The 27457-nt window shown below is 32.7% G+C and overlaps 1 protein-coding gene across 2 annotated transcripts in view; it reads right to left on the minus strand.

The window, feature by feature from the left end:
* The window catches only part of LOC115880303 (protein espinas-like), a 149190-nt gene that overhangs the window by 65296 nt on the left and 56437 nt on the right, over positions 1-27457 (minus strand). Inside the window, exons 1-2 of one of the 2 annotated variants that reach the window (XM_030897487.1) lie at positions 12270-12456; positions 1374-1834 (exon numbers count right to left, since the gene is read on the minus strand). The exons of the other annotated variant lie outside the window; for it this stretch is intronic. Of the exons in view, the coding sequence (XP_030753347.1) occupies positions 1374-1822 (449 nt within the window). The 5' untranslated portion in view covers positions 1823-1834; positions 12270-12456. Of the gene's footprint in view, positions 1-1373; positions 1835-12269; positions 12457-27457 lie in introns of those variants that run through there. 2 annotated transcript variants of the gene reach the window in all.

A 27457-nucleotide genomic window follows, 5' to 3' on the forward strand; every position in this document is an offset into this window, starting at 1 on the left:
AATTAGTATTTGGGTGGAAATAGTGGTGGTATATTTAATTAATGGTATACTTTTTTTATGAAGATTTAAATAGTTTTCTTTTTGTATACAAATAGGCTAGTAATATTATCATTTTGTTAAAAACAATAATATTACTAGCCTGTACATTTTGTACATTTGTTGCTTTAAAAACAATTTAAAATGTCAATATTCCAAGGGTATATTGATAAATGTGGTCTAAATTATAAGAAAATGCATTTTCTACGAAAACTTGAAGGGATAGGTAAAAAGTGGTATAATACAATTTGATAGACAATTAAATTATGCATCTGATTCTCCTAAAATATACAGGGCGTCCCATTTAAATTAAACAAGTTATTGCCGTTTAAAGCTAGCAAAACACCAGTACACCTCATCACTGAGTGCGCCGAGACGACAACCATTCGTGCCATGAATTTTGGTACGACTGATATTGGAGATGGAGAACTACCCTCTATAAAACCGTCCCAGATACTGGCTTTTGTCAAAGCCCTGGGACTGTATGATGAGTTATGATTCAAGAAAGGGGGACACAATGGATCTGTAAGGTCGAAGTGATTAACCCCCCTCCCACTCATTCTAATTCTAATTAAAGCTAGCAATTATTTAAAATAAAATTTTAGACACTCTGTATAAGGTAGTATAATTTTTATTATTGCAACATAATAACTGATCAATAAATAAACTTCAGTAAATATTTAGTATTAAAAACTTTGATACCCTTGGAGAAATGAAGCCTTAAAATTTTTACTGCAATTTGAAAATATTTCAAAAACGGTAAGGTTTAAGTGTGATAAACCTGAAAAAAATTTACCTTTATTTCAATCGTAGAATCTAAAAATAGAATAATATACAGGGTGTTCCATTTAAAAAATACAACTATAGCATTTTTTACTTATTTGGGACACTCTGTATCTTGTAAAATTATTTCTAAATTGTAGCTCTAATAGTCCTTCAACGAACCCAAAACTTAAAATTTGTAAAAATCTAATCGTTTAGCTACAATACTCCGTGTCGTATGTGGTGAACAACCCTGTATATTTGCCTTTAAAGATTACGATGCACCCATTTTAGTAATAGTGAAATATTTTTATTTACCGTTTTGGGGGCTGTAACTTCTTTGGAAAGCAATTTAGAGCATATTATGTTCATAGGAACTTTTTATTTCATTTTTACCTGAAGAATTACCCACCAAAGTTAGGACACTATTTTTTTGACAACCTGTATAAAGGTAATTTATTTTGTCTCCAAAAATAAGCAGTAGTTTGGAAAACCTCCACTAGTTTGGATAACTCAACAATTTTCAATATTGCATAATTCACACTAGATCATACAAAAAACTTTGATTTACTTACTCGTCAAAAAAATCCAAATCTATGGGTGAAGACATCTCTTCGAAACTAAAACTCCTGTTCAAAGGCACTTCTTTAGGCTCCTCCACACTTTTCGTACACGATCTGTCATTCCTAATGACAGGACTGACGTTTCTAGAACTCTGGAACGCTCCTTCATCACTAGTAAATCGTTGATTTCTGTAGATATCCTCAATCTTGTTGTTTGGTTGACTAAAATACTGCTTTGATTCACTTTTTTCCAGGTCTACGTTTTTAGGAAATAGATTTCTTTGACTTTCGCCAGCTTTCTGTTTACCGTAAAGTTGTCTGTAGTATTTTTCCTGGTCTCCATACATCCAACAAACCTTCCACCACTGTTTGCACATGAGAACATTAGCGGTGGGGGCGTTTTCCCTCTTTGCTGACGTGGGAAATGAATTTATCGCCATTTTTCTTGGTGCTTCAGTCATTTTTTGGACAACCTGTATAATGTATCCTGATTGTAAAGGTGTTTTTATTTAGTTTTAGGTGCTTTACGGAAGTCGCAAAATATACTTGAAGAGAAAAAGACGTCTTGGTTTTTATTTTGTAGTATTTTAAATTATAAATAGTGTAAATAGTGTCTCAAAAGTGACTCACCCCTATAACTTTTTTATTTTTCCAGATAAAAAACGAGATTTGGTATGTTAGTATATGACATAAATTAGGATTGATTGACGTATTCAATTGTTTTCGGTCACTTCCTGTTTCACCGGAAATGATTACAACTTTTGACTTTTAAATGGTATCCTCGGTATTTTTTTACTTTATTCGATAGAAAATGAAACTCTGAATAGAATGGCATATCATATGTCAAATTTTGACATTTTTGCTTAAGGTGTATTTGAAATTGTAACATGCTTGGTTCATAACGACAATTTGACTCGAAATACCAAGTGTGTGGTATTGTATCTATGTTTAAGATGATCTAAGAAATTCTAACTAAAAAATACGATAAATCAAGTACGCTTTTAAGTTTAAGATGCTCGTTTATCGTTCTACATCTAGAAAAGATGAAAAAAAGTGACCGGCTTTGCCTTTTAATGGATTCCAAATAAAACTTCCCGTCGTTGCTTCACTGGCTCATACTTTTCTTCATAGTTTAAATGAAAGTGAATGATTAATGATGGTTTGTCTTCGAAGAACGAAGAATTATTTATTATGTTCGTGTCTCTAAACGATTATTGAATAGTGTTTTAGCCGTAACACTTTTAATTTTTACATGAGCATCGCTCATGGCAGCTGTTTCTCGTGAGTTTTTTGCAGGTAGGGGTCAATCGTATTATTCATGTGAACGTCAAGCAAGCATTTGTTAATATTTTTATTTTTATAACACATTTTATTCTTTTTTTTGATAATATTCTATGTAGTTCTATATTTTCTGTTAAGTAAGTGTTAGAATCCATGCTATAGCATTCTCCAGGCGGAATATACCTGGGCATACGAGGCTTTGGGCCTTAAGCTAAACATCGACAAAACCAAAATCATGTGCACTCCCCAGGAAGATCACAACAATGCTATAAAAATCGGAGAAGAACTATTGGAATATGTGGCGGAATTCATTTACCTCTAAAATTCAGCACAGGATTAGCAGTGCCTCAAGAGCAAGAGCATTCTGGAAATTAAAAGACAGGGTTTTCTACAATCATGACTTGAGTACAAAAACTAAACTTGCAGTGTACCGAACAATTATAATCCCCACATAAGGAATATTTTGTTGATGTTTGATCATCAAAATCTTAAAAAAAAGAAGTTATCTAAAAATGTGCTACAATACAGATATAGTATAATCCTTTATCTATAATTTAAATCTTTATTTGCGTAAAAATACCTAGCAGTGGGAAAATAACCAGGTCCCTGCAGTGGAAAAATCACTAGAACCTTGCAGTGGAAAAATAAACAGGTCCCTGAAGTGGGAAAATCACCAAGACCCTGCAGTGCGAAAATCACCAGGTACCTGCAGTGGGAAAATCTCTAGGTCCCTGCAGAGGGAAAATCACCAGGTACCTGTGTGCAAAAATGACTAGGTCCCTGCAGAGGGAAAATCTCTAAGTCCCTGCAGTGGTAAAATCACCAGGTCCCTGCAGTGGGAAAATCACCAGTTCCCTGCAGTAGGAAAATTACAAGGCTCCTGCAAGGGAAAATCGATAGGTCCCTGCAGTGGGAAAATCCCCAGGTCCCTGCAGTGGGAAAATCACCAGGTCCCTGCAATGGGAAAATCACCAGGTCCCTGCAGTAGGAAATTACCAGGTCCCTGCAGTGGTAAAATAACCAGCTCCCTGCTGTCGGAAAATAACCAGGTCCCTGCAGTGGAAAAATCACTAGATCCTTGCAGTGGAAAAATAAACAGGTCCCTGAAGTGGGAAAATCACCAAGACCCTGCAGTGCGAAAATCACCAGGTACCTGCAGTGGGAAAATCTCTAGGTCCCTGTAGAGGGAAAATCACCAGGTACCTGTGTGCAAAAATGACAGATCCCTGCAGTGGGAAAATCTCTAAGTCCCTGCAGTGGTAAAATCACCAGGTCCCTGCAGTGGGAAAATCACCAGTTTCCTGCAGTAGGAAAATTACAAGGTTCCTGCAATGGGAAAATCGATAGGTCCCTGCAGTGGGAAAATCCCCAGGTCCCTGCAATGGGAAAATCACCAGGTCCCTGCAATGGGAAAATCACCAGCTCCCTGCAGTGGGAAAATTACCAGGTCCCTGCAGTGGTAAAATAACCAGCTCCCTGCAGTCGGAAAATAACCAGGTCCCTGCAGTGGAAAAATCACTAGATCCTTGCAGTGGAAAAATAAACAGGTCCCTGAAGTGGGAAAATCACCAAGACCCTGCAGTGCGAAAATCACCAGGTACCTGCAGTGGGAAAATCTCTAGGTCCCTGCAGAGGGAAAATCACCAGGTACCTGTGTGCAAAAATGACTAGATCTCTGCAGTGGGAAAATCTCTAAGTCCCTGCAGTGGGAAAATCACCAGTTCCCTGCAGTAGGAAAATTACAAGGTTCCTGCAATGGGAAAATCGATAGGTCCCTGCAGTGGGAAATCCCCAGGTCCCTGCAGTGGGAAAATCACCAGGTCCCTGCAATGGGAAAATCACCAGTTCCCTGCAGTCGGCAAATAACCAGGTCCCTGCAGTGGAAAAATCACTAGATCCTTGCAGTGGAAAAATAAACAGGTCCCTGAAGTGGGAAAATCACCAAGACCCTGCAGTGCGAAAATCACCAGGTACCTGCAGTGGGAAAATCTCTAGGTCTCTGCAGAGGGAAAATCACCAGGTACCTGTGTGCAAAAATGACTAGATCCCTGCAGTGGTAAAATCTCTAAGTCCCTACAGTGGTAAAATCACCAGGTCCCTGCAGTGGGAAAATCACCAGTTTCCTGCAGTAGGAAAATTACAAGGTTCCTGCAATGGGAAAATCGATAGGTCCCTGCAGTGGGAAAATCCCCAGGTCCCTGCAGTGGGAAAATCACCAGATCCCTGCAATGGGAAAATCACCAGCTCCCTGCAGTGGGAAAATTACCAGGTCCCTGCAGTGGTAAAATAACCAGCTCCCTGCAGTCGGAAAATAACCAGGTCCCTGCAGTGGAAAAATCACTAGATCCTTGCAGTGGAAAAATAAACAGGTCCCTGTAGTGGGAAAATCACCAAGACCCTGCAGTGCGAAAATCACCAGGTACCTGCAGTGGGAAAATCTCTAGGTCCCTGCAGCGGGAAAATCACCAGGTACCTGTGCGCAAAAATAACTAGATCCCTGAAGTGGGAAAATCTCTAAGTCGCTGCAGTGGGAGAATCACCTGGTCCCTGCAGTGGGAAAGTTATTAGGTACCTGCAGTGGGAAAATCACCAAGATCCTGCAGTGCGAATATGACCAGGTACCTGCAGTGGAAAAATCTCTAGGGGGAAAATCACTAGGTTCCTGCAGTGGGAAAATCACCAATTCTCTGCAGTGGAAAAATCACTAGGTCCCTGCAGTGGGAAAATCGCTAGGTACCTGCAGTGGGAAAATCACCATTGGTAGGTGTCATTATTAATAAAATAGTTTGTTTTATTTACCTATGTTGTTTTATTTATTCCTGTGGAATATTACAAATTTGTATTTGTACATAAGTTATATTGATAAATATAATCATAAATGCGGGTAGTTTCATAAAGCTTGAAAGTAAATAATAGTTCTTTTTTATATTTTTTTGGTATGTAGTGTCTTGTTCTTGTTTGTTTTGTATTAACACATACCGTTTTTATTAAATAAAATAACTCGATTACAGAGTTTTATACAGTTTTTTTCACAATATTTTGAAGTAATCACTTGTCATCTTGTCAAACAAATTTTAAATATATCCTGCTATGCGTTCCAGTTGTACCAACTTATTTCTTTGTAAAATAAAATAAACTACTTTGAAATTAAAATGACAGACACATCTATCACTGTCAAGGATCTTCTCGTTGGACAGACTATAGATTTGTAAGACCTACAGAGATACAAGACATACTACATACCGCATGTTAAAAAACTTTTTTAAATTTTTTAAACGACGCCCTGTATAATAAAACCTATTTTTATAAAATTCTTCGCGCAAGCGGTAACCTAGAATTCACTCTTCGCCATATCTCTATTTTACTTGCTGTCATTGGCTGCAAATCTTAATTTCAAATCTGTGGATCTGGTTTTGGTATTACCCATAATGATAATGAGCCGCATAAGTGGCATTGCTGATTGACCGGTACGATTTAGCTGAGAACCACTTGAACCGGTGATAGTTGCAGAACAAAAACAGAGTATAACGGAAGATGTTTTAGGTATAAGGTTTTAGAGAATATATTTAGAGAGGTTAATATGTGTGTTCTTTTTTGTAGAGATTGTTATAGAAAGCAAGGATAAATTCAGAAAATGGTTACTGAAAAATGTCCCATTGTGACGATATCTCTTATCAAATTAAAATTCCAGTACTACTCCAAGTGACTTACGGCAGTACCCAGAAGAATTCTTCCTCTATTATACCAAATTGGGAATTCGAAATAGCGCGATTCCGAGTGTGCAATCGAACGCATGATATACAGAGTCCTCCGCGAAGCGGGGCGTTTGAAATAGCGCTGTCTATTCATTTGTCGCCGTGTTATTTACAGGTCTGCCACCTTTTAAGGGTCTACAACGGTGCCTGGACGTTGGTACCGTGTAGTTGCCTCCCGAACCGCCTGATTTATAACCTGGGTAGTACGGAAAATTGGATAAAAGTTTCGATAAAAAAATATATATAGAAAAATCAGTAAAAATTGGCGCGTAAACGTTATGGAAATATTAAACAAATGCACCTTGCAATGTTGCCACGGCTTATTTTTAGCGTCAAATATAATTCATAATTTTTTCACCAATTTTTCACTTTAATTTTAGACACATTACATACCGGGTGTTTCTCTAAAGTAGCTCAACCCCTATAATTTTTTTATTTTATAAGATAAAAAAAAAACGATATTTGTTATATTAGTATACGACATAAATCAAGGATTGATTGACGTATTCAATTGTTTTCAGTCATTTCCTGTTTCCTGTTGACTACAACTTTTGATTTTTAAATGACACCCTCGGTATTTTTTACGTTATTCTATAGAAAATGACACTCACCCTAATCTAATGAACTTTTACGAATTTTTCTCTATATTTTCTAATTATAAGCAAAGCTTGGCTTCTGTTTGGATGAATATTTTCCCTAAAAACGGCGATATTTTAGACTGCAACGTAGTACCATCAAAGAACAAGGAGAATAATAGGAAACCTCGAGAATTTCACAACGCTACACGTAGTACTTCAGTTCTTGTTGCCTAAGGATACCTAATACGGATTCCTCGTCTTCAGGAAGTGTTCTGAAAGGATATATATAGTACCCTCCGAGCCTTAAAAACGATATTCTTGAGAATTTACGGTGTGTATTAGTGTACCAACTGATTTTTCCCCTAGTATGTTACAGTGAGACTGCTACACAGGTAGAAAAAGTTAGATATCAAGAGGAAAATTTTAGATCTCAATATTTTTATTGATTTAAATGAATTAATAGTTATACAAGACGATAAAATGGTATTTTATCGTCGATCGAAAAGATTAATTCGCGAGTGAATTAATTTCGGGAGACGATAATGCAATTTTATCGTCGTGTATAAAACAATATTTTTTCGATAGCGAGTTACCTTTTAAAAAATATTCAGAAATTATTATTTCAAGGAATTTATTACGAGTAGAAAAAATATTGTGTTGGAGTTAGTTTCTATATGTAATTTGACAAATAAATAAAGCTGTCTTTTTAGTTGTCAGTTTTGAGTCAATATTTTTTAATTCTCTATCGTGTCGATTGCTGACTGAATTGGAGCCAGAAATGTCTCAAAACGAAATAAGTAAATTACCAACAGGTATTCAGGCTGAGGCGACAAACTCCATATCCAAACTAAAAACTTCCATTTAAATCCCGAATAACTTTTGATAAGGAATACAAAAATTTTCAAAAATGGAAGCAATTAAAAAACGTGCGAGAAGAAATAAAGTTTTTAACCTACCCTCGCTGTTAAAGTATCATTTAATCTACCCTTGCGGTTAAAGTACTATGTTATCTACGATTTTTGATAGATATAAGGCGATTTTAACAGTTGCTATGGTAAAAACTATTTTTGAAGTTGTTAATAAGATATTTTGAGACCTAGAATTCTTTATTAAACATGTATAAAAACAGACAAATGTAAATAAACCTTTTATTAAAAATTTATTCCTGTTTAAATCAAATATCTAGTAGATACAACTACAGGCTTCACATAATATTTTTGGACACCAGGTCTTAGATTAGATATACACTTTTAGACACTAGAAGAAATCTTCCGTCAACTAGACTGGACCAACAAAAGATCGAAAATTGATGGAGAACCATCTAGAATTCGCTGATGACATGGTCCTAATTGCCAATAGTCTTGAAGCACTACAAGCACCAATGAACGAACTAAATACAGCCAGCAATAAAGTAGGCTTCAAAATGAATTTAGCAAAAACTAAATTAATGTACAACGAACTAGTAGACAGAAAAGACATTCTAATAAACAACACAACACTGGAAGTAGTAGAAGAATATATATACCGGGTGTTGGCATCGTCGGACGGGACAGGAAATCCCATGTAAATTTTAATGGGGCCAATTAATAGACTTCCCTAATTATTTTAGAGAATAATTCTATTTAAGTTTATTGAAGAGCACTAAAACCCATGCACATTCAAAAGAATAACTTTAGATATTTTTGATTAGCTCGTTTACGAGTTATCGCCGATTTCTTTTTAAATATTTCTCCTTTCTTATGGCCCTGTATTTACTTATGAGCACCAGTCAAGGTAAAAGATAACTGTCAAATGAAGTTGTCATTTCAGAAATTTACCTATTTAGTGCTTTATTATTATTGAAAACTCATTCCTACATCGGAAATCTTAAAGATGTATTTATAAATACAAATTAATATAAATTAAAGTAAAATAAAGTAATCAATTACAAGGTTAATTATAGTATTATTACAATATTCAATAACTTATTAATTTAGGTACTATTAAATTGTTAGAACTTTAGGATTTAAGATTTATCGCATTCGGCAGAAATAGTATTTTTTAACTCGTCTAGATTTGGGTATTTTTTATCCTTGTATATCCTGTTTTTTAAATGGCCCCAGAGAAAGAAATCATTTGGCGAAATATCAGAAGACCTTGCTGGCCAATTTACTGTATGATTTAGGCCAATAACGTTTCCGTTAAAACTATTGTCTAAATATTCCCGAACAGCCAGGGTACTATGTGCCGGGCAGCCATCCATTTGGTACCAAACTTCCTGATTTTCCCTAGCGGCATCATGTAAAGCAGGTAAAATATGATTTTCGAGTAGTTCCAAATAGTATTCTGCATTTAAATTTCGCGTAAGAAATAATGGCCCGATAATATTGTGTCCGAATATCCCTGCCCAAACATTTACTTTCCGTGGATATTGCGTCCTTGTTTCGACAAACCTGTGTTGGTTTTCTTTGTTCCAATATCGATAATTTTGAACATGGGTTCATTATTTAAGGTAAACGTGCATTCGTCAGTGAAACATATGTTTTTTAAAAATTCCCTATCCGTGTTTGCTCTTTCCATCATATCAAAACAAAACGCCTGCCCCAGTATTTCGTCCCCATCTCGTAGCTCTTGGTGCTTTTCATATTTGAAGGAATAGTATTTATGTCGTTTCAAAATACGAAACGCTGTAGTGTGATCTATTCCTATTTCATCCTCAAGTTTCCTTGTGCTGATCTTTCCAATTCGGTATCATTTCCTGAATCTTCTCTGTGTTCCTGCCTTGCTTCACATCTGCAGTTATTTATTAGGGTACCTTTGGTCTCAAATCTCTGGATATTCCTTGCGATTGTAGATTTTCCAGGTATCAGTCTATTCGGATACAGAGCAGCAAACATGTCCGACACCTTTTGATAACTATTTCCTTGATAATACCATTTAATCATCAATACTTTTTCTTCGGTAGTGTAATTCATAGCTAATATTTTCGATGTAGGTATGAGTTTTTAATAATAATAATAAAGCACTAAATAGATAAATTTCTGAAATGACAACTTCATTTGACAGTTATCTTTTACCTTGACTGGTGCTCATAAGTAAATACAGGGCCATAAGAAAGGAGAACTATTTAAAAAGAAATCGGCGATAACTCGTAAACGGGTTAATAAAAAATATCTAAAGTTATTCTTTTGAATGTGGGTTTTAGTGGTCTTCAATAAACCTAAACAGAATTATTCTCTAAAATAATTAGGGAAGCCAATAATTGACCCCATTAAAATTTACATGGGATTTCCTAAGAAGGCCAAACCTCAGATGGGACCATGATATTTGGAAATTTACAGGGATAACTTGGACCCGCATAGTTAACAATAGACAAAAATGGACCCAATTACAGAGAAATTATTCTAAATATGTAAGCAAAGCTACACCATCATTGAACACGATTGAATAGGCTGGAAATTATGATGTGATCATACTTATATATTTAATTATTTATAACCATTTTCTACCTTTTATACATGTAATAATGTTTTTAACGTCTTACAATCATTCTTTCTATATTACTTAATACATAAATAACAAAGTACTAAAACATTTTATGAATTTTCTAGTAAAAGGAGAAATGCACCATTAAAAAAAATCATAGTTAACTGTTCTTTTACATAGTTGGTTAGTTTCGAATCCTCTTAAATCTTTTCCAATATACTTTTTAATTAAAATTGCGACTTCGGAAGGTGGTGACAGCTGTCACAGAGCAAAAAAAAAAACGAGCGTGAAGCTAAAGAAGCGACAGATGTTTGTGTGTCGTTCGCGCGCGATTTTACCAAAACAAAAAACGGGATTCTTAGAGAAATTATCTGGAATATTTGCTTATCGCGTGCATTAACACAGCTTGACAACGATTTAACATTATTTCAGGTATTTTTATGACACCCATATAAGTGAATCTGTGTCGAATAGTTATAGAATAGGAGATAAATAAGGTAAAACGTTGGTGTCATGTGTTTGGTGACAAGAAACGCTTATTGAAATCAATTGCGTGGTTAAAATTGTTTGAAATTGACCTAAATTATAATATGTATTTTTCCTGGAATTTATACAGTGTGTTGGCATGGTTGACCTGAACATAGAAAATCTATACTAATATATAAAATCCTTAAGTGACTGACATACTGATTAATCACGATCCTGCTCAAACCACTCAACGTAAGAAGCTCAATTTTGGCATACAGGTTGATTCTAGGGTGTAGAGGTTCGATAAGAAGGGATTTTTCGAAATTCCAGTTCCAAAAGGGTGAAAGCACCCATCAAATATTACAATATTTTTTATTTAAAAAACGGTCAAGTTTCCGAAAAAACGCTTAAACACGTATATTTAATTTTGTTTTTTTACATATTTTAAGATTTTTTTAAAAATGTATACAGGGTGTTTCGAAAAATCTGGTCATCACGATCCTGCTTAAAATGCTTGACGTAAAAAGCTGATTTTTGGAAAACAGATTGACTTTAGGGTGTAGACGTTCGATAAGAAAGGATTTTTCGAAATTCGAATTCTAAGGGGGTGAAACTATCCCTCAAATATTAAAATATTTTTTATTAAAAACCATTGAGTTTTTCGGAAAAACTCTTAAACACGTATATTTTATTTTGTTGTTTTGCATATTTTAAGATTTTTTATAAATTTATACAGGGTGTTTCATAAAATAGGACCATTGAATATAATTATTATGGCTTTTGATTTTTAGGAATTAGAAAAAATTCGTATTTAATCATATTTTCATGTTTTTTTTTTCTCTAAAACGGTATGAAAATTTGGAAAAGTATAAACGGGATTAACCATTTTAGAACAAGGAATCTTTTTTATGAAAAATGCATTTTTCTCAAAACGTCAGTATGTAATTAAAAAGTTTTTCCTCTTGTGAAGACAATCCGGGGACATACTGTAGATAATAAAATTTAGGATAATTTTTGACAGATCTCTGTAGAAGAAAATCACAATAGATTTGTCATATTGTCACGTAATTTGTGATTGTCAATGTTTGACTCATATAACTCAAAAACGAATTAATATAAATTATTCAAAATGATTAATTTGCTTTATTTAGGGAGTTTATTAAAAAGTTTTAAATAGGTTTTTCGTTAAAATAAAATGTGTAACATTTATCATATAATTTTTTATGCAACACACTGTATACTAACATAATTTTTCGAGTTAAAAAAATACTAAAAACCAATTTCAATCTCCCAAAACGTCTTTTTCCTTTACATTGCGACTTCAAGCACCTGTTGTACCACCTTTCTTTGTCTCTACACACCTGGTACCACTCTAAATCCTATCTGAACCACTTTATTCCTTCACAACCTCGAAACTTCACTTTTGAACCCACCGCACTCGCACCAAATCACTTTTTTTCTTTACGGTAGCACCCTATGGAGTGGTACTTTTGTCGGTACGTATCGTTCGCGACGAAAATAATCGCACCACGAGGCATCGGCAGTACCCACCGGCCGCTAACTGACAAGCGGAGAGAGCCATGGTACCATTTGGGTACCATGCGCGCTATTACGATAAGCACCTGAGGTACTGCCTTGTTTGGGGAACCGCGCTACTACGAACCAACGAAAAAGTCGGCATGGTGGTCGGTGGTACCATAATAGAAAAAGGCGGTTCTTTAGAATTAGGTCTCTAATAGGGTTATAACGAAAGTATTTTAGCGTTTTTTCTTCTTTGATTTTATCTGTAATTTTCAAGAAATGTATAATAGTGTATTCCTAGTAAACGTCAGCTACCTATTCGAGTGTCACGTTTACAGTCGATAAAAGTGACATTTAGTTAGTACTCTAAGTACTACTTGACGTTTTTAAGAGATCTTAAAAGATTTAGTAAGTTCTCCATTTAATTCTTTTGTCTAGCTAAATATATTCGTACTTTTACAAGGTTTTAAACTATTTGTAGTACTTTGCAGATTGTATTAAACGATTTTATATGTTTTGTGGTTAATTTTACCATTTTTTGATTGTACAGGGTGGCCCATGGAAAACGTTCCGCAAGGCATAACGGCCAGGGTATTTTTTTTTTCAGAAAATTCAAAAACACGTCAATTTTGTTTGTGAGGGGGACAACTTTTGCCCCAAAAATGATTGCAAAATCTTCAACCCTCTAAGCGAGGGTGTCATCCCCCAACTTTTTTTCAAATGGGAAGTGGTCAAGTGGTACCGCAATGAAAAGGGATTTTTATTCTCTATACTTTCCCGCTTCGTTTTTGAAAATCGGTCGAGTCATTGAGAAAATATGAAGAATTGAAATTTGAAAAGTTTACTTAAACATTTATCAGAGTAAATGATAAGGATAACTTCCTTCGACCAATTTGCTATTTTTTTTTATTATTTCTAGATGTTTACGCATTTTTCAGTTGCCACAAGGTTGAACGATCAGGTGCGGTAGTTGCTAGATAGCTGTTCTGTGAACAGCGTTGAAGTTCTTCTCAGTATCGTTAAACTTTTTAACAATTATGGTGTACTTACTTGCAGAAAAAGTGGAAATTATCGAACTTTATTTTAAAAATAGTAAATGTGGCAATCGGGTTGCGCAGATATTCAATGAACGCCATCCTTACAAACACCTTTATGGCAAAATTGTTCGCGAGTTAGCAGCAAAATTTCGCGAAACTGGTTAGGTTAGATAGTACGCTGAGTACAAGAGAATTAGCCAATGACACCGGCGTGAATCGTACAAGTGTCCAAAGGATATTAAAAAAACACAAGTTCCACCCGTACAAAATTCAGTTGGTACAAGAACTCGAAGACGATTTTGATCGCTGTTTGCAATTTTGTGAAACTATGAGTGAACGAGTGGCGAATGATAATTTCATATTTAATGTGTGTTTTTCGGATGAGCGTACTTTCTTTTTGAACGGTGTAGTTAATCGGCACAACTGTCGGTACTGGGCTGAGGACCACCCCAGGGTTTTTCACGAGGTGCACACACAAAACCCTCAGAAATTGAACGTGTGGGCTGGTATTTTTGGAAATTCTATTGTGGGTCAGTTTAACGATATTGAGAAGAACTTCAACGCACCAGTCACAGAACAGCTATCTAGCAACTACCGCACCTGATCGTTAAACCTAGTGGCAAGTGAAAAAATGCGCAAACTGAACAAAAATGCGAAAAACAACAAATTGGTCGAAGGAATTTATCCTTATCATTTACTCTGATAAATGTTTAAATAAACTTTTCAAATTTCAATCCTTCATATTTTCTCAATGACTCGACCGATTTTCAAAAACGAGGCGGGGAAATATAGAGAATAGAAAGCTCTTTTCATTGCGGCGCCACTTGACCCCCCTTCCCGTTTGAAAAAAGTTGGGGGATGACACCCCCGCTTAGAGGGTTGAAGATTTTGCAATCATTTTTGGGACAAAAACTCTCCCACTCGCAAACAAAATTGACGTGTTTTTGGATTTTTTGAAAAAAATACCCTAGCCGTTAAATCACCTAGTGTATTCGCAAATTTTTCGGAAAAATATAATGAAGACCTTATCTTAAATAAACTAAACGAATATTTTGTTTCTTCCTCTCATACAGTATTAAATAGTAACAAAACAGAATTTCAGATTAAAATAAATAACAATTCTTTATTCTTACTTCCTACAAATCCAACAGAAATTCAAAAAACTATCCTCAGCTTAAATAATAAAACATCGGTTGGTGATGATGAAATACCGATTAAAGTTTTAAAAAAGTATCGAATATTATTTCAACACCTATAGCATATGTGATAAATCTTTGTTTTACTACCGGATATTTTCCTGATGTGTTAAAGAATGCCCATGTCAGGGCTCTATACAAAAAGGGAGAAAAAGAACATGAGGAAAACTACAGACCAATATCCTTACTCTCAAATGTCAGTAAAATTTTTGAAAAAATCATATCTAGCAGGTTTATTGAATTCTTTCAGCGACATTCACTACTCTCGGACAGACAGAATGGCTTTAGAAAGGGCAAGTCTACGATACGCGCAATTTACCAAGCTTTAGAAAAAATATTAAATTCATTAAATAATAACAACAAAACTTTAGCAATGTGCATTGACCTTTCTAAAGCTTTTGATAGAGTGAACCATCAAATTCTATGCAAAAAGTTGGAAATCTACGGTGTCAGGGGGTTGGCTTTGGATTTGATTAGAAGTTATTTAGAAGGTAGAACTCAGCAAGTAATAGAATATAACGACCATGGTACATTATGGAGGTCAAAAAAATTTTCTGTAAGTCATGGAGTTCCACAAGGCTCTATTCTCGGTCCTTTTTTATATATAGTATATACTAACGAACTCCCACTGGTATCCTCTGAATATATTACACTTTATGCCGATGATGCAAACATCGTTTTTAGTGAGAAAGATAATTATGAACTGGAGTTAAAGGCTGTTAATACTTTGGAAACCCTAAATGATTACTTTTTGGCTAATGACCTTTTACTGAATGTTTCAAAAACACAGCTATTATTATTCGGAAACAGAACAAGGGAGATTATTAAATTGCTCTATAATGACAACGAAATTGTTTCTGCCGAAAATGTATCACTTCTGGGAATTAATGTAGATAGAAGGTTAGATTGGAAATATCACATAGCATGTGTTGTTTCTAATATAGCTCGTTTTAGTTACGCAATGAAAATTATCTCTGAAAATATATCTGAAGACGTTGCAATAACAGCATATTATGCCTACATAAACTCTGTAATACGCTATGGCTTGATCTTCTGGGGGAACTCATCGGATGTTAATAGGATAATGATTGTACAGAAGCGCTGTATTCGAAACATTTTCAAATTAAGTTATCGTGAAAGTTGTCGCAAATTTTTCATACAAAAGAAAATGCTAACAATAATCTCTATGTATATTCTGGATTCGGTAGTATTTGTTTACGACAATAAAAGTCTCTTTAAAGAACCAGAGTTAAAACATCAATACTCTACTAGAAATAGAGATATGTTACAAACCAACAATAGCAACTACACGTATGTGCAGAAGAATGTGAAGCACAGCATTGTAAAGTTATATAATACTTTCCCACTCTCAGTTACTGATTTACCTAGACCAAGATTACTGTTAACCCTAAAAAATTATCTATTAGACAAGGCATTTTATACGCTAGATGAATTCTATGCAGACAAGGGTAAGCTGCTAATATAGCATTTAATATTATTTGTAGTAAGTATTATTGTGTTTTCAATTTATTTTCTTGTTAAAATTATATAAATATTGAAACTAGTAAATTATAGTTATGTAATACAGTATAAAGACTCTTCAGAAAAGTGTTTTAGGAATCATGTTTATATTACGATACATTTAGTAGTATTTGAGTGTTTTAGTATCTTGAGTTTTTTGTTAACATGTTCCACACCCATCTTGGGTCAATTTATGTAATTGTATTACTTGGAACTAATAAAGATTTATCTATCTATCTATCTATCTATTTATGCCTTGCGGAACGTTTTCGATGGGTCACTCTGTATAGATATACAGATCTATAAACAATGACGGAAACTGTTATACTGTATTAAGTTGGCTGTACTGTATTAGAGGATTTTAGTACTAGTGATTGTTACTGCTGGTAAAACAAATTATTTATCCAAAAATTTTAGTAAACTATGTCAATTTATTTCCGTCCAATAGTTTTAAAATTAATATGTTTATTTTATACATGCCCATGGTACTGTTTTAGAGCATATAGTACTATCGCTTTAAAATTTGATTTATTAATTTTGACAAGGAACTTTGTCCAAATACGTTAGTACCCGGTATTCGTAGTTCGTTTAAGTTATTCCTAGTGGGTACCACGACGGTACTGATAAATCTGCTGTCGGTACGACCGCTTTGGCCGCGGCTACAAATTCGATCTGACGAAGTAGCGGTTGGCAAATTATCCGGTGTCACGACATACGATCTGCAACAAGCTTTCCGGTACAACCACTACGGTACCACTCTTAGAGCTGGCTGATTGATACCGCATAAATAATTGGACAATCGAAGATAGGAGAAGTCATCGGGGCTAAGAAAAACGGATTCTAATTCTCTTAAATACAGTATATTATGCCATAATTATTGGTTTATGGGGGCTAAGTATATAAATCTGGACAGACATCACTTCAAACCCCTTTTTGTCACGTTTCGAACTAAACGAAGAGCAGCGTCCTAGCTTTTTATGTCATTGGCTCAACTTTGGTTTAGCTGAAGTCTGTTATATAAAAAATTACTTTATATATGCGTTCTAGAGGGCACACAGTGGGCAAAAATCCAGAAGTATTTTGCAAAAATTCTTTTATTGTACGATTTCATTCAAATTTGGTAAAAACATTCTATGCCAGTAGCCCGTGAACCCAGTTAGTTTTGGCTGACTTGAGATTGGCTGGGGGTGGTGGGGGGGATTCATAAAATAGAAAAATCATCTTTTGACTAATACAGCTACCAAAATGCGGTAAGAATATTTTACATTTCACTAAATTTTACGATTTTTGGCAGAGCCAAGATGAAACAGACAAATGTTGAGCAATTATTACTCCTCCGGCATATACAGGGTTTGTTAGGTTAGGTATATATATTGACATCCTCTGTATCTTTTTTATTCGACGTTTTCGAAAAAAAGTGTCTTGAATAAAAGTTTAATGGTCTGGAATACATTTTTCAAAACAGTCTTCTTTCCATATACAGGGTGCCTTAGAAATCCTGTGCGTGGCCCAACTTTCTTATTTCAAATTAGTACCCAATTTTTTATTTATTTTTTTTTTATTTTCTCCTAAAAATCCTAACTACTTTTATGTAGCATATCCTATACCTAATTTGAAATAAGATAGTTGAACCACGCTTAGATTTTTTGAAGCACTTTGGATATGCGAAATAGACTTTTTTGGCAAATTTATTCAAAACCACTTTCATTTGAGACAGTTTTCGGAAACGTCAAATAAAAAAGATAAAGGGGGTGTCAATGTATAAAAGAAAACCCTAAGTATACTAATCCAATCGAACTTTTATTCAAGATTTTTTGTCATTTGAATAAGTTGGGTCTCTAATAATACCAGACAATATGTGAACAATATTTTATTATTATATTTTAAATAAGTAACAATATTCTGAGACTTAAACAATGACGATTTCGAAAATAACAGAACTTACAGTACGTCTGTCCGTTCTGTAGCTACGGGGTATCCGTAAGAGGGGAAACGATATTCTCACGATGTTTTTCGTAAAAAATTAGACGACGCGTCCCATCAATAAAAATTCGACAAATTTGCAAGTCGCCAATAAAATGAGTGGGCGGAGCGATTTGCGGTGACGTACTCGTCAAGTCGACGTATAAAATATATTGCTATTTGTTTAAATGTTTTTTGTCCGCATTCCTTTCATAGACACAGATCCAGCAAACGTACTTTATACCTATTAAAAATATCTAAATTTTATTTTACCACCTACTACTATTTACTGATATTTTGTTTCATAACAGCTGGAAGCAATAATCACGAAGTGCACATTTTTAAATCTGAAAGAAAAATCCATTTCATTTAATTTAAAAAATTAGGTACTGTCAAAATTTGTCAATTTGTCAAAAAATGTCATTTGACATTTATGACATACCTCTTCGGAAATCTTGAGAAAAATTACGTAACTTTATATTTCAAGTTCTTCTCTAGCTACTATAACAATTAATTTATGAGAAGTATCCCCATAAAGGATCTTACTTAAGATAGAATATATGGCACTATCAAAAAAACCTTAAATGATTATGTTCTACTTTGACCTTTACCTAGTTTTTATCCAAAAAATCAAAATAAAAGATTCTTTTTTACGGGGCTTTAGGAGTACAAATATACCAAAAATTTCCTGCAAAAATGCGTCATTTTCATTTTTCGGACTTTAGTATAAGATTTTTTGGAGAGATGAATCCGCCACAAAGGTATATACATTTTTATCTATTTTTTTAGAACTATCTAATCGCTCAATATATTAAATTTAATTCGATTGAAAGCCTAGAGAAAGCCATGTTAATGTGTAAATGACCTATAACAGCTGTTTATTTTAATAATAACGCCATGCAGTGTTGAGATATAGTTTCAAAAACGATATTTAGCTTTCTATTTGTCAGAATTACGCTAATAATATGGTTAAACAAAACTAATTCAGAGCGCATTGTTCGATTTTAACACCATCAAATAGAGCATACGCTGAAGAAGTACACAAAAAACTTATGAACCGTAGTTAAATTCATTTTTACTAACATATAAACAATAAAAACAAACAATTTTCGACATGGCATTGCTGTATATTATTTTAGCATTAATTTAAAGTTGAATATGCACTCAAGATGTTGATTTTTTAAAGAAATATTAACATAAACATACATTCGTGAGGGTGTTTATTTTTTGGAGCTTGTTGATTTTTGAAGCCGAATCTTTAAACACTTTTAGGTACCGTATGATCGAAAAAAAACGGCATCAAAGACAGCTGTGAAGAAAGACAGATGTCTACAGATTGGCCAGCCGTCTTTGACGCCGTTTTTTTTTCAATAATACGGTATATACAATCAACAAAGGATAAAATTAACCACAAAACATATGAAATCGTTTAATACAATATGCAAAGTATTACAAATAGTTTAAAACCTTGTAAAAGTACAAATATACAGGGTGGCGCACCTCATTCGCCTCGGTTGATTATACGAAAACGGAAAGATGTAGAAACAAAATATTTTATGGGTATATGTGGGGAGGTAATGTGGCACAATTTAAAAATATTTTGAAATGTACAGGGTGTTTCAGAACTAAGGTCCATACCAAAGTTATAGTTTTTCTTATGGAACACCCGGTATTTTATTTCATTTTTGGATTCTTGGATTCACTTTTATCGACTGTAAACGTGACACTCGAATAGGTAGCTGACGTTTACTAGGAATACACTATTACACATTTCTTGAAAATTACAGATAAAATCAAAGAAGAAAAAACGTTTCGTATAGTACCACTGGAATATTTATAGTATTTTTATTGGAATAGATTTACTAAAGGTACTATATAAAATATTATTATCCAGTATAAATATTTAACGGTCTTATATATTCAAGTACATTTTACTGAGTCATTTTTAATCAACGTCAAGCCGACATTTTGGTTCTTGTTGGGTAAAATAAATATTGACACATAGCTGGGCATAAGAAGTCAAACAACACGGCCATATGTCAACAGAAAATCATCGTCACGGTGTTTATTTTTGAGTCTGTAGACAGTAGAAGAAGCAATAAAATTCAACACGTATTTTTTTTTTGGTTTTAAAGATATTTTTTCTGATTTTGTCAGTATATTTATTGTTTTTTCGTGATTAATATGCTTTATACTATAATTTAATTCATGTTTCAGTATTTCTAGATTATTTATAGAAGAAATAACTTAGAAATGATTGTTAAACACTCCCATGAACATGCAATGTTTTTTCAAACTCCACAAATAATTTTTTAAACAATTTCAAACGTTCCAAATAATATAAAAAGATTTAAAATTACCTTGTAAGTAATTATATATCGAGAAACTATGGTTATGCTTGTTGAATTTGACACTTTATATCAGTTTAATAATATATTTTGGTACTTTTATGTCTGGGCGTTAAAATGACTTTTTTATAATATTCATCACGTAGCAAAAAGTAATACTTTTGTAACGTTTGAAAAAAAATATCTTTATTGACAACAAAATATAAATATTTATTTAAACTAACAAAATTAAGTTGTCTAAAATACCAATAAATTGAATGGTATTGTATGAACTTTACGGTAAAACAACATATTTGGCTGAAAACTTAAAAATATTTTAAGAAAAATTTGGTAGGGTTTGTTGTCCAATCGGCTGTTGATCTCTCTCTCAAAATATAAGGTGTTTTTCAATAAGTGTCCGATATTTCACAGGGTCATTTTCCAAGTGTTTTTTAGGGAAAAAGGTCATATAAACATGTGCCCTAAAATGCTTCGTTTTCGAGATACAGGGTGTCAAAATTTCGAGAAAAAAATTGTTTTTTCCTTAATATCTTCGGAGCTACTAAAGAAATTTTTATGAAATTTGGTACACGTTTTTTTTCACCACTAAGGGGTATTTTTGTATGAAAAAGATTCTCTCAAATTTTCATCAGTGGCGCTTGTAGGGGGTATTAATTGAGTATTTTTAAAAAAATAAAATAGTACCCACGATTTTTCTTAAAATAAAATATATATATATTTTTTGAAAATACTTTAATAACAAATATTTTTTTTTGTAATTTATTCTGATATTTTACATCGTTTGAATTCTTTTTTACTTAAAATAAATAAATTTATTTACAAACCTGTTAAACGCTAGGTCTGCGGCATTCTACCATTATTTTAATGACGATAAAAACGTTAGTTTAAGCCTCCTAATCAAGATTTAATGATAATTAAAAGCAATCCCTATAAATCAATACGTCAAGCATTATCTAGATATATATTTCCTTAACTCCCAGTTTAATTTGAATTGTATAAATCGGATTTTTTTAATTCTTTTCAATTATTTCTTGCTGACGAAATTTTTGATCATATCGACGATAAAAAGATAGACAGAGTAGTATTTTTGAGTTTAAATTTAGAGGACTATAAGCCATAGAAAAAATCCAGTGGTTCTGAAAATTAAAAAAAAAAATAGTAATTAGAAACATTATTTTATTACTGACTTTTGAGTTTTACTACTAAACGTAGACAATTCTAGTAACTTTAAATATTAAATGAATAATAGATTTTATAAAAACTATAGTAAAAAGTATATTGATATCATTTTATATCACGATATACCCAGAGTTAGTGTGCAAGCAAATAAATGTGCTTTTGTCCAATGATATTTTCAAATGAATTTATAATTTTAACTGGCTTGAAAATAACATTTGCACAAATTTAGACACTTAATTGTCATCTTTATTAGCTTATTTTTAATCTTTAATACCATTTAAATATGTTAAATTATTGTAAGACTATAATTATTACGATTTTTAGGACATTTTTTTGGAGACATCAACAGCCGATTGAACAGGAAACCTCATATATTTTTACATACTATTTAATAATTAATTCATGCACACATTTCATAGGTTTTTATTAATAATATACCTTTAGATTTATAATTATGTTTTAAACACTATCTTCTTATATATAAAACAAATAGAAATATATATTATACAGAGTGAGTAAAAACACAATTTCTTGATATGATGGCAAGTTAGATAGAAGAAAGAAAACCCACAAAAAATGTAAGATTCTTAAAGTTTAAGAAATATATATTATAACGTATGATCGAATAAAAACGGCGTCGGCGATGGCTATGAAATGGATAATTAAAGTAAAATAACTGGGTTACTTCGGACTTATTTAAAAAACCGCAAAGAAAAAACATGTTTCTTTTATCGACGTTTACCAGCCCTGAAAATATTTGGACTTACTTAAGACTCACCCTGTATACAAACGTAATAATCCTAATTTACAGTTGTTATTCCAGTCTAAGTATTTTTATTTATATTTATTTTTTTATCACGAATAAAAAAAGTTAGGACATCCAGAAAGAAATCTAAAATAATAATAATAATATATTTTAATATGTTTAATGAGTGAAAAAGGATTATAGATGTACAGAGTGTGTAAAAAAATTGGACTAGCGAACTTAAATCGCCGTGTTCGTTAACTAGAGATCTCTCATCGATTAACACCAACGCGGTTTGGTTTTTATCCGGAAGATTAAGTCGATCCGGTGATAAATAGCGTCAAGTTGAAGAACTTCGTTTAAATTGCCGATGAAAATTGAATCTGAAAGGTGCAAACAGGATCTGAGAGCAGTCAATCTGAAGAAGACAGGAGATTTTCATGTAAAACGTTGTTATTAAAACTTAGTTTGGCAGGAAATTACGTATACCAAGGTGCAGAAGTGTTATTCACAAATGGAGTGGTCAACACCCTGTGGAATATATTAAAAAAGAGCAAGGAATTTAAAAATCATTCTAAAATCTAGGCTCATAATTTCTCGATAGTTTATTTTTTGGTTTATCTCAATAGCTTAATTTTTTTTGGAGATATTCACTTTTGAAGAAGACACTAGCATTTTTTCTTTTAATTCTAACTCAATTGGCTTGCAAATGACATTTAGAGAAATTTAGACACTTCGTTGTCATATTTATTAATCTATTTTTGACACTTAATACCATTTAAATATATTAAATCATTGTAAGACTATAATTACTACGATTTTTGATTTTTTTTGGGAGACATCAACAGTCGACTGAACAGAAAACCTTTTATATTCTTTTTAAATTTTAATTCTTTTGCAGATGATTTTTCCAATTCAGAAAGAAACTAACCATCCTTTCCAAACCACATAAATTCTTGTAAACAAAAAAAAATATGACATTGGATTTGAGAATGACAAAATTTATATTTTTGCTGGTATTTTAATTGTAGCTTTCTCTGGGCTGTATTATAAATTTTACTAATTTAAAGGTAGACTTTTTCAAATAACTTTTATATGCCTATTTTAAATAAAACAAAATTCTAGACGAAAGGACAACTTTAATGCTTCTTCAAAAAAGTATAAGACAACTTTTCCATATTTACATGGGATTTCCTTTGGAGCGGATATATAACCCAGTATACAATTATTTGATGTTTCTTCATATGGGAAAACTCTTCTTGTATACCATATTACTCAGGGTAAAAACAGGTTATGTATGTGGAGGCAGATTATTAAGAAAAAAACAACAAAATGGAGACGCAAGATAATTGAAAAACTTTCGAGGCGACCGAAGCACATGCATCAATTTCTCCAACGCTCGGTATGCAAAATAAATCGACAGATTTAATGTAGTGTGTGCATTAGAAGAAACGCTCAGTATAATTAAATTAATGTCAGTATATTTTTCAGTCAGTCTTACTCTTATTTTTATTCAGCCAGTCTTACTTATTCAACATCAAATTCAAAATCAGAAAAAAATATATGTTTCACGATAAAAATAGTATATTGTTTTACTACACTGATAAAAAAGATAGACTTGAACTAAAGTCGTCACCGTTCTTGAAAAAAAAAATTTAGTGGCAAGAGAATTTATTTTAGTGTAAAAGAAAATATTTTGCCTGAAGAAAAACTCTCTTAACTCAAGAAAACTGGTTGGTTCTCTTGAAAAATTGGAAAATTTCTCTTGAATCTATTTTCATTCAACCAAGTGCAAGTTACTTTGTTTCAAGATAATAAGAAAAATACGCTAGGAAGTACTTCATCCAAGAAATATGGCCATTTTTCCAATAGCTAAATACTCTTTTGATGAAAAATAATAACTACATGCAAAGATGATGACGAAGGACGGTATCATGACGGTATATACAATCAGTGGGCATGGCATGGCAGAAAAATGACACTTTTTGCCAGAGGCTGTACGTTTGACATACAGACGAGCCACAAAAAGTCATTTTTACTCCGAATACAACATGCTATTTTTTTTCAAACGTCACAAATAATTTGTTTAAACACTTTCAAACGTTCCGGATAATATAAAAAGATTTCAAACTCCGATAGTGCTTTTATCGATCAGTACCCCTCTGGAATGCAATAAAATTCACCCAGTTTTTTTTTATTCTGCAAAGGAAACCACCTCAAAAACGTCATGTACATGGTCGATTGATGACAAACAAGACGTCATACAGACGGTACAACCATTACCGGTCACGCTTGGTCAAGTCGAACCGGACTCAAGTCCTTTGATGTACCATGTTGGAATGGTACGATCTGTCAGGCCGTCCAAGATTGAAAATGTCCATTAGGTGTACGTCTTTCCTTTATCTACAGTGCGGAGAAATAAAACAGTTATGTACAGGGTGATATAAAGTGTCAAACGTAAAGTTGGAGGGACATTTTTTTAAATTTTTAACCCCAGTCCTGTGTTTTTACTTATAACAATCACATTGGTAAATCAAACCGCCGGCGGTATTGTTAGTTTATACAAAAAATACTGTTATCTGGCGGTATGATATTTCAATATTTGTAAATGCCGGTGGACGATTGAATTAATTTGTCGTTGACGGCGGTATGAACTTAACCTGATAGAAAAATTGCCTTCGGAAAAGCAATATCACATAAACTTTGGTAAAATAATGGCGGTATTTCCGTTTCTTAAGAAAAGTATACCGGAAAAGACCGAAACAGGATGTGTCTTAAATAATTGCAAATATTTTTAGGGGTGGTATATGTCGACCCCGGGAACATGACTATGTTAAAAATCGTGCATTTTCTTTTAAATTTTCCTGTATATTTCAGGAAAAAAAAATTAAAATAAAGGCGGTATTCTTGTTTCTTAAAAAAGTATACCGCCGGTATATTTTTTAATGGCGGTATATTTTTTTAAGAAACAGGATATATTATACAGGGTGAGTTTTAAATAAGTGCGAATATCTTTAGGGGTGGTATACTACTGATTCGACCCAGGAACATGTCTATGAGTTTTTTCGCAAAAAATATGTCGAAAATCGTGCATTTCCTGTTAAATTTTCCTGTATATTTTAGAAAACTTTTTAGAACTGCCTCTTCACGGCAAATTTTTCCACCGTAAAATTTTTTAATCTCTAATATTACCATGGTTACAGCACTAAAAGAGATGCAAATACAGAACAAAATCCGCTGGTTCTAATTTTTTTTTTAATTTTCAAACTTGTGTAACTCGGTTATTTGCGACTTATTTGAAAAACGGCAAAGAGAAAATATGTTTCTTTTATCGAGATCTACCAGCCCTGAAAATATTTACATTTATTTAAGACTCACCCTGTATATTTAGCAACAACCTCCGTACTTGAAAAATTTAGCTGGTTGTTTGGCGGTATACAATGTTAATAAATATGTAAAAATAGCGGCAGTTTTTTTTTCGTCAATTCTATATACCGCCGGAGGTTATTTAGCCAAGTTTGATAAAATAAATATAAACACATATTTTTAAATATTAAGAACATAGAATACGTTAAATTAGTCTGTGATGTGATTCTTATACAGAAACAAGTTAAATACATTTAATAATCATCAAATTTGTCAAATTTCAACAGAATCCTCTAAATTATTAACTATCCAAACTTAAAAATACGTTAATAACATTTTTTTTATCTAAAGCGGTATTCTAAATCTTTTAATTTATTTTTATTAGATTTCTATACATATAAACTGTTTTAGATACTTTTATAGCGCTGAAAATAGAAGACACATTAAAAATACTAATAAAAAAAAGTGTTTTTTCATAAATATGAAAACATAAAGCTTATTATGGCACTTTCTATTTTATATTGGCATTTTTCGGTATGATTTGAATGTAGAATTATCGAAGTTTACAGTTAAGATAACCTAGTAAAGTTGATTATACATTCAGGGAAATGAAGTAGATTCAACTAGCTTCTTGCATTAAGTTAAATTATCGTAGATTATACAATATGTATCAATCTTAATTGGACTAAATAAGAACGTATTTTTTTCAATATTGTTTTTAATACAGAGTATGTCATGTTACAGTGACCAATAGTATCTTTCTTATTTTAAACAAAATTTTTAAAAAGAAACAATTATTATATTATTGAATTTTTGGATTCTTCACAAAAATCTAGGACATATTTACATTGTGATACAATGTGCTATACAAAGATTATGAATTCAAAAACTTAAAATCAAATCAATTTTTCCAAAACCCCTTGATCAAAAATTAGTGTTTTTAACAACTGTGTGTCATTTTCTAACGAATAAAGTAAAAATATACCGAGGGCGGCATTTAAAAATAAAAAGTTGTAGTCATTTCCGGTGAAACAGGAAGTGACCGAAAACAATTGAATACGTAAGTCAATCCTAATTTATGTCACATACTAACATACCAAATCTCGTTTATTTATCTGAAAAAATAAAAAAGTTATAGAGGTGAGCCACTTTTGAGACACACCCTGTAGTTTGTAGATAAGTAAGCACACTGCCTCGAAAGAAATCTTACACAATTTACAACAAATAATTCATAAAATAAAATACCTAATTTTTATTTGTAATATGAAGAAAATGGATAAATGTAGAAAATTAAACCTATACGTTCTTTACCCCCGTTCAATAATTCTTAATGTTTGGAATATTTAAATGACTTAATATTATATACTTCTTCAAAATTCACCAAGCAGTGGTACGTGTTTTTCTTCTCTACTTGTAACAGAATATTTCATTCATTTTCATTTATTAGGTATATCTCGATGAAAATCAGCTATTTATGACTATTTTTGAGTACCAATTATAAAAAAAATGTTTAAGATTGTTGTAATACCATCAAATAATCTTCGAGAACATCAAAAGACATGTTTTATTCAAACCCCATTTAAATGTAAATCCCTTTTATATTTATTCAAATAAAAACCCTATAACTTCGTGTATTTTTATGATAATCTCCTTTTAATCTCATAGAATGAGTAT

The sequence above is a fragment of the Sitophilus oryzae genome, unplaced genomic scaffold (assembly GCF_002938485.1).
Source record: "Sitophilus oryzae breed Bouriz unplaced genomic scaffold, Soryzae_2.0 scaffold_1621_pilon_pilon, whole genome shotgun sequence".
Lineage (NCBI taxonomy): Eukaryota > Metazoa > Arthropoda > Insecta > Coleoptera > Curculionidae > Sitophilus > Sitophilus oryzae.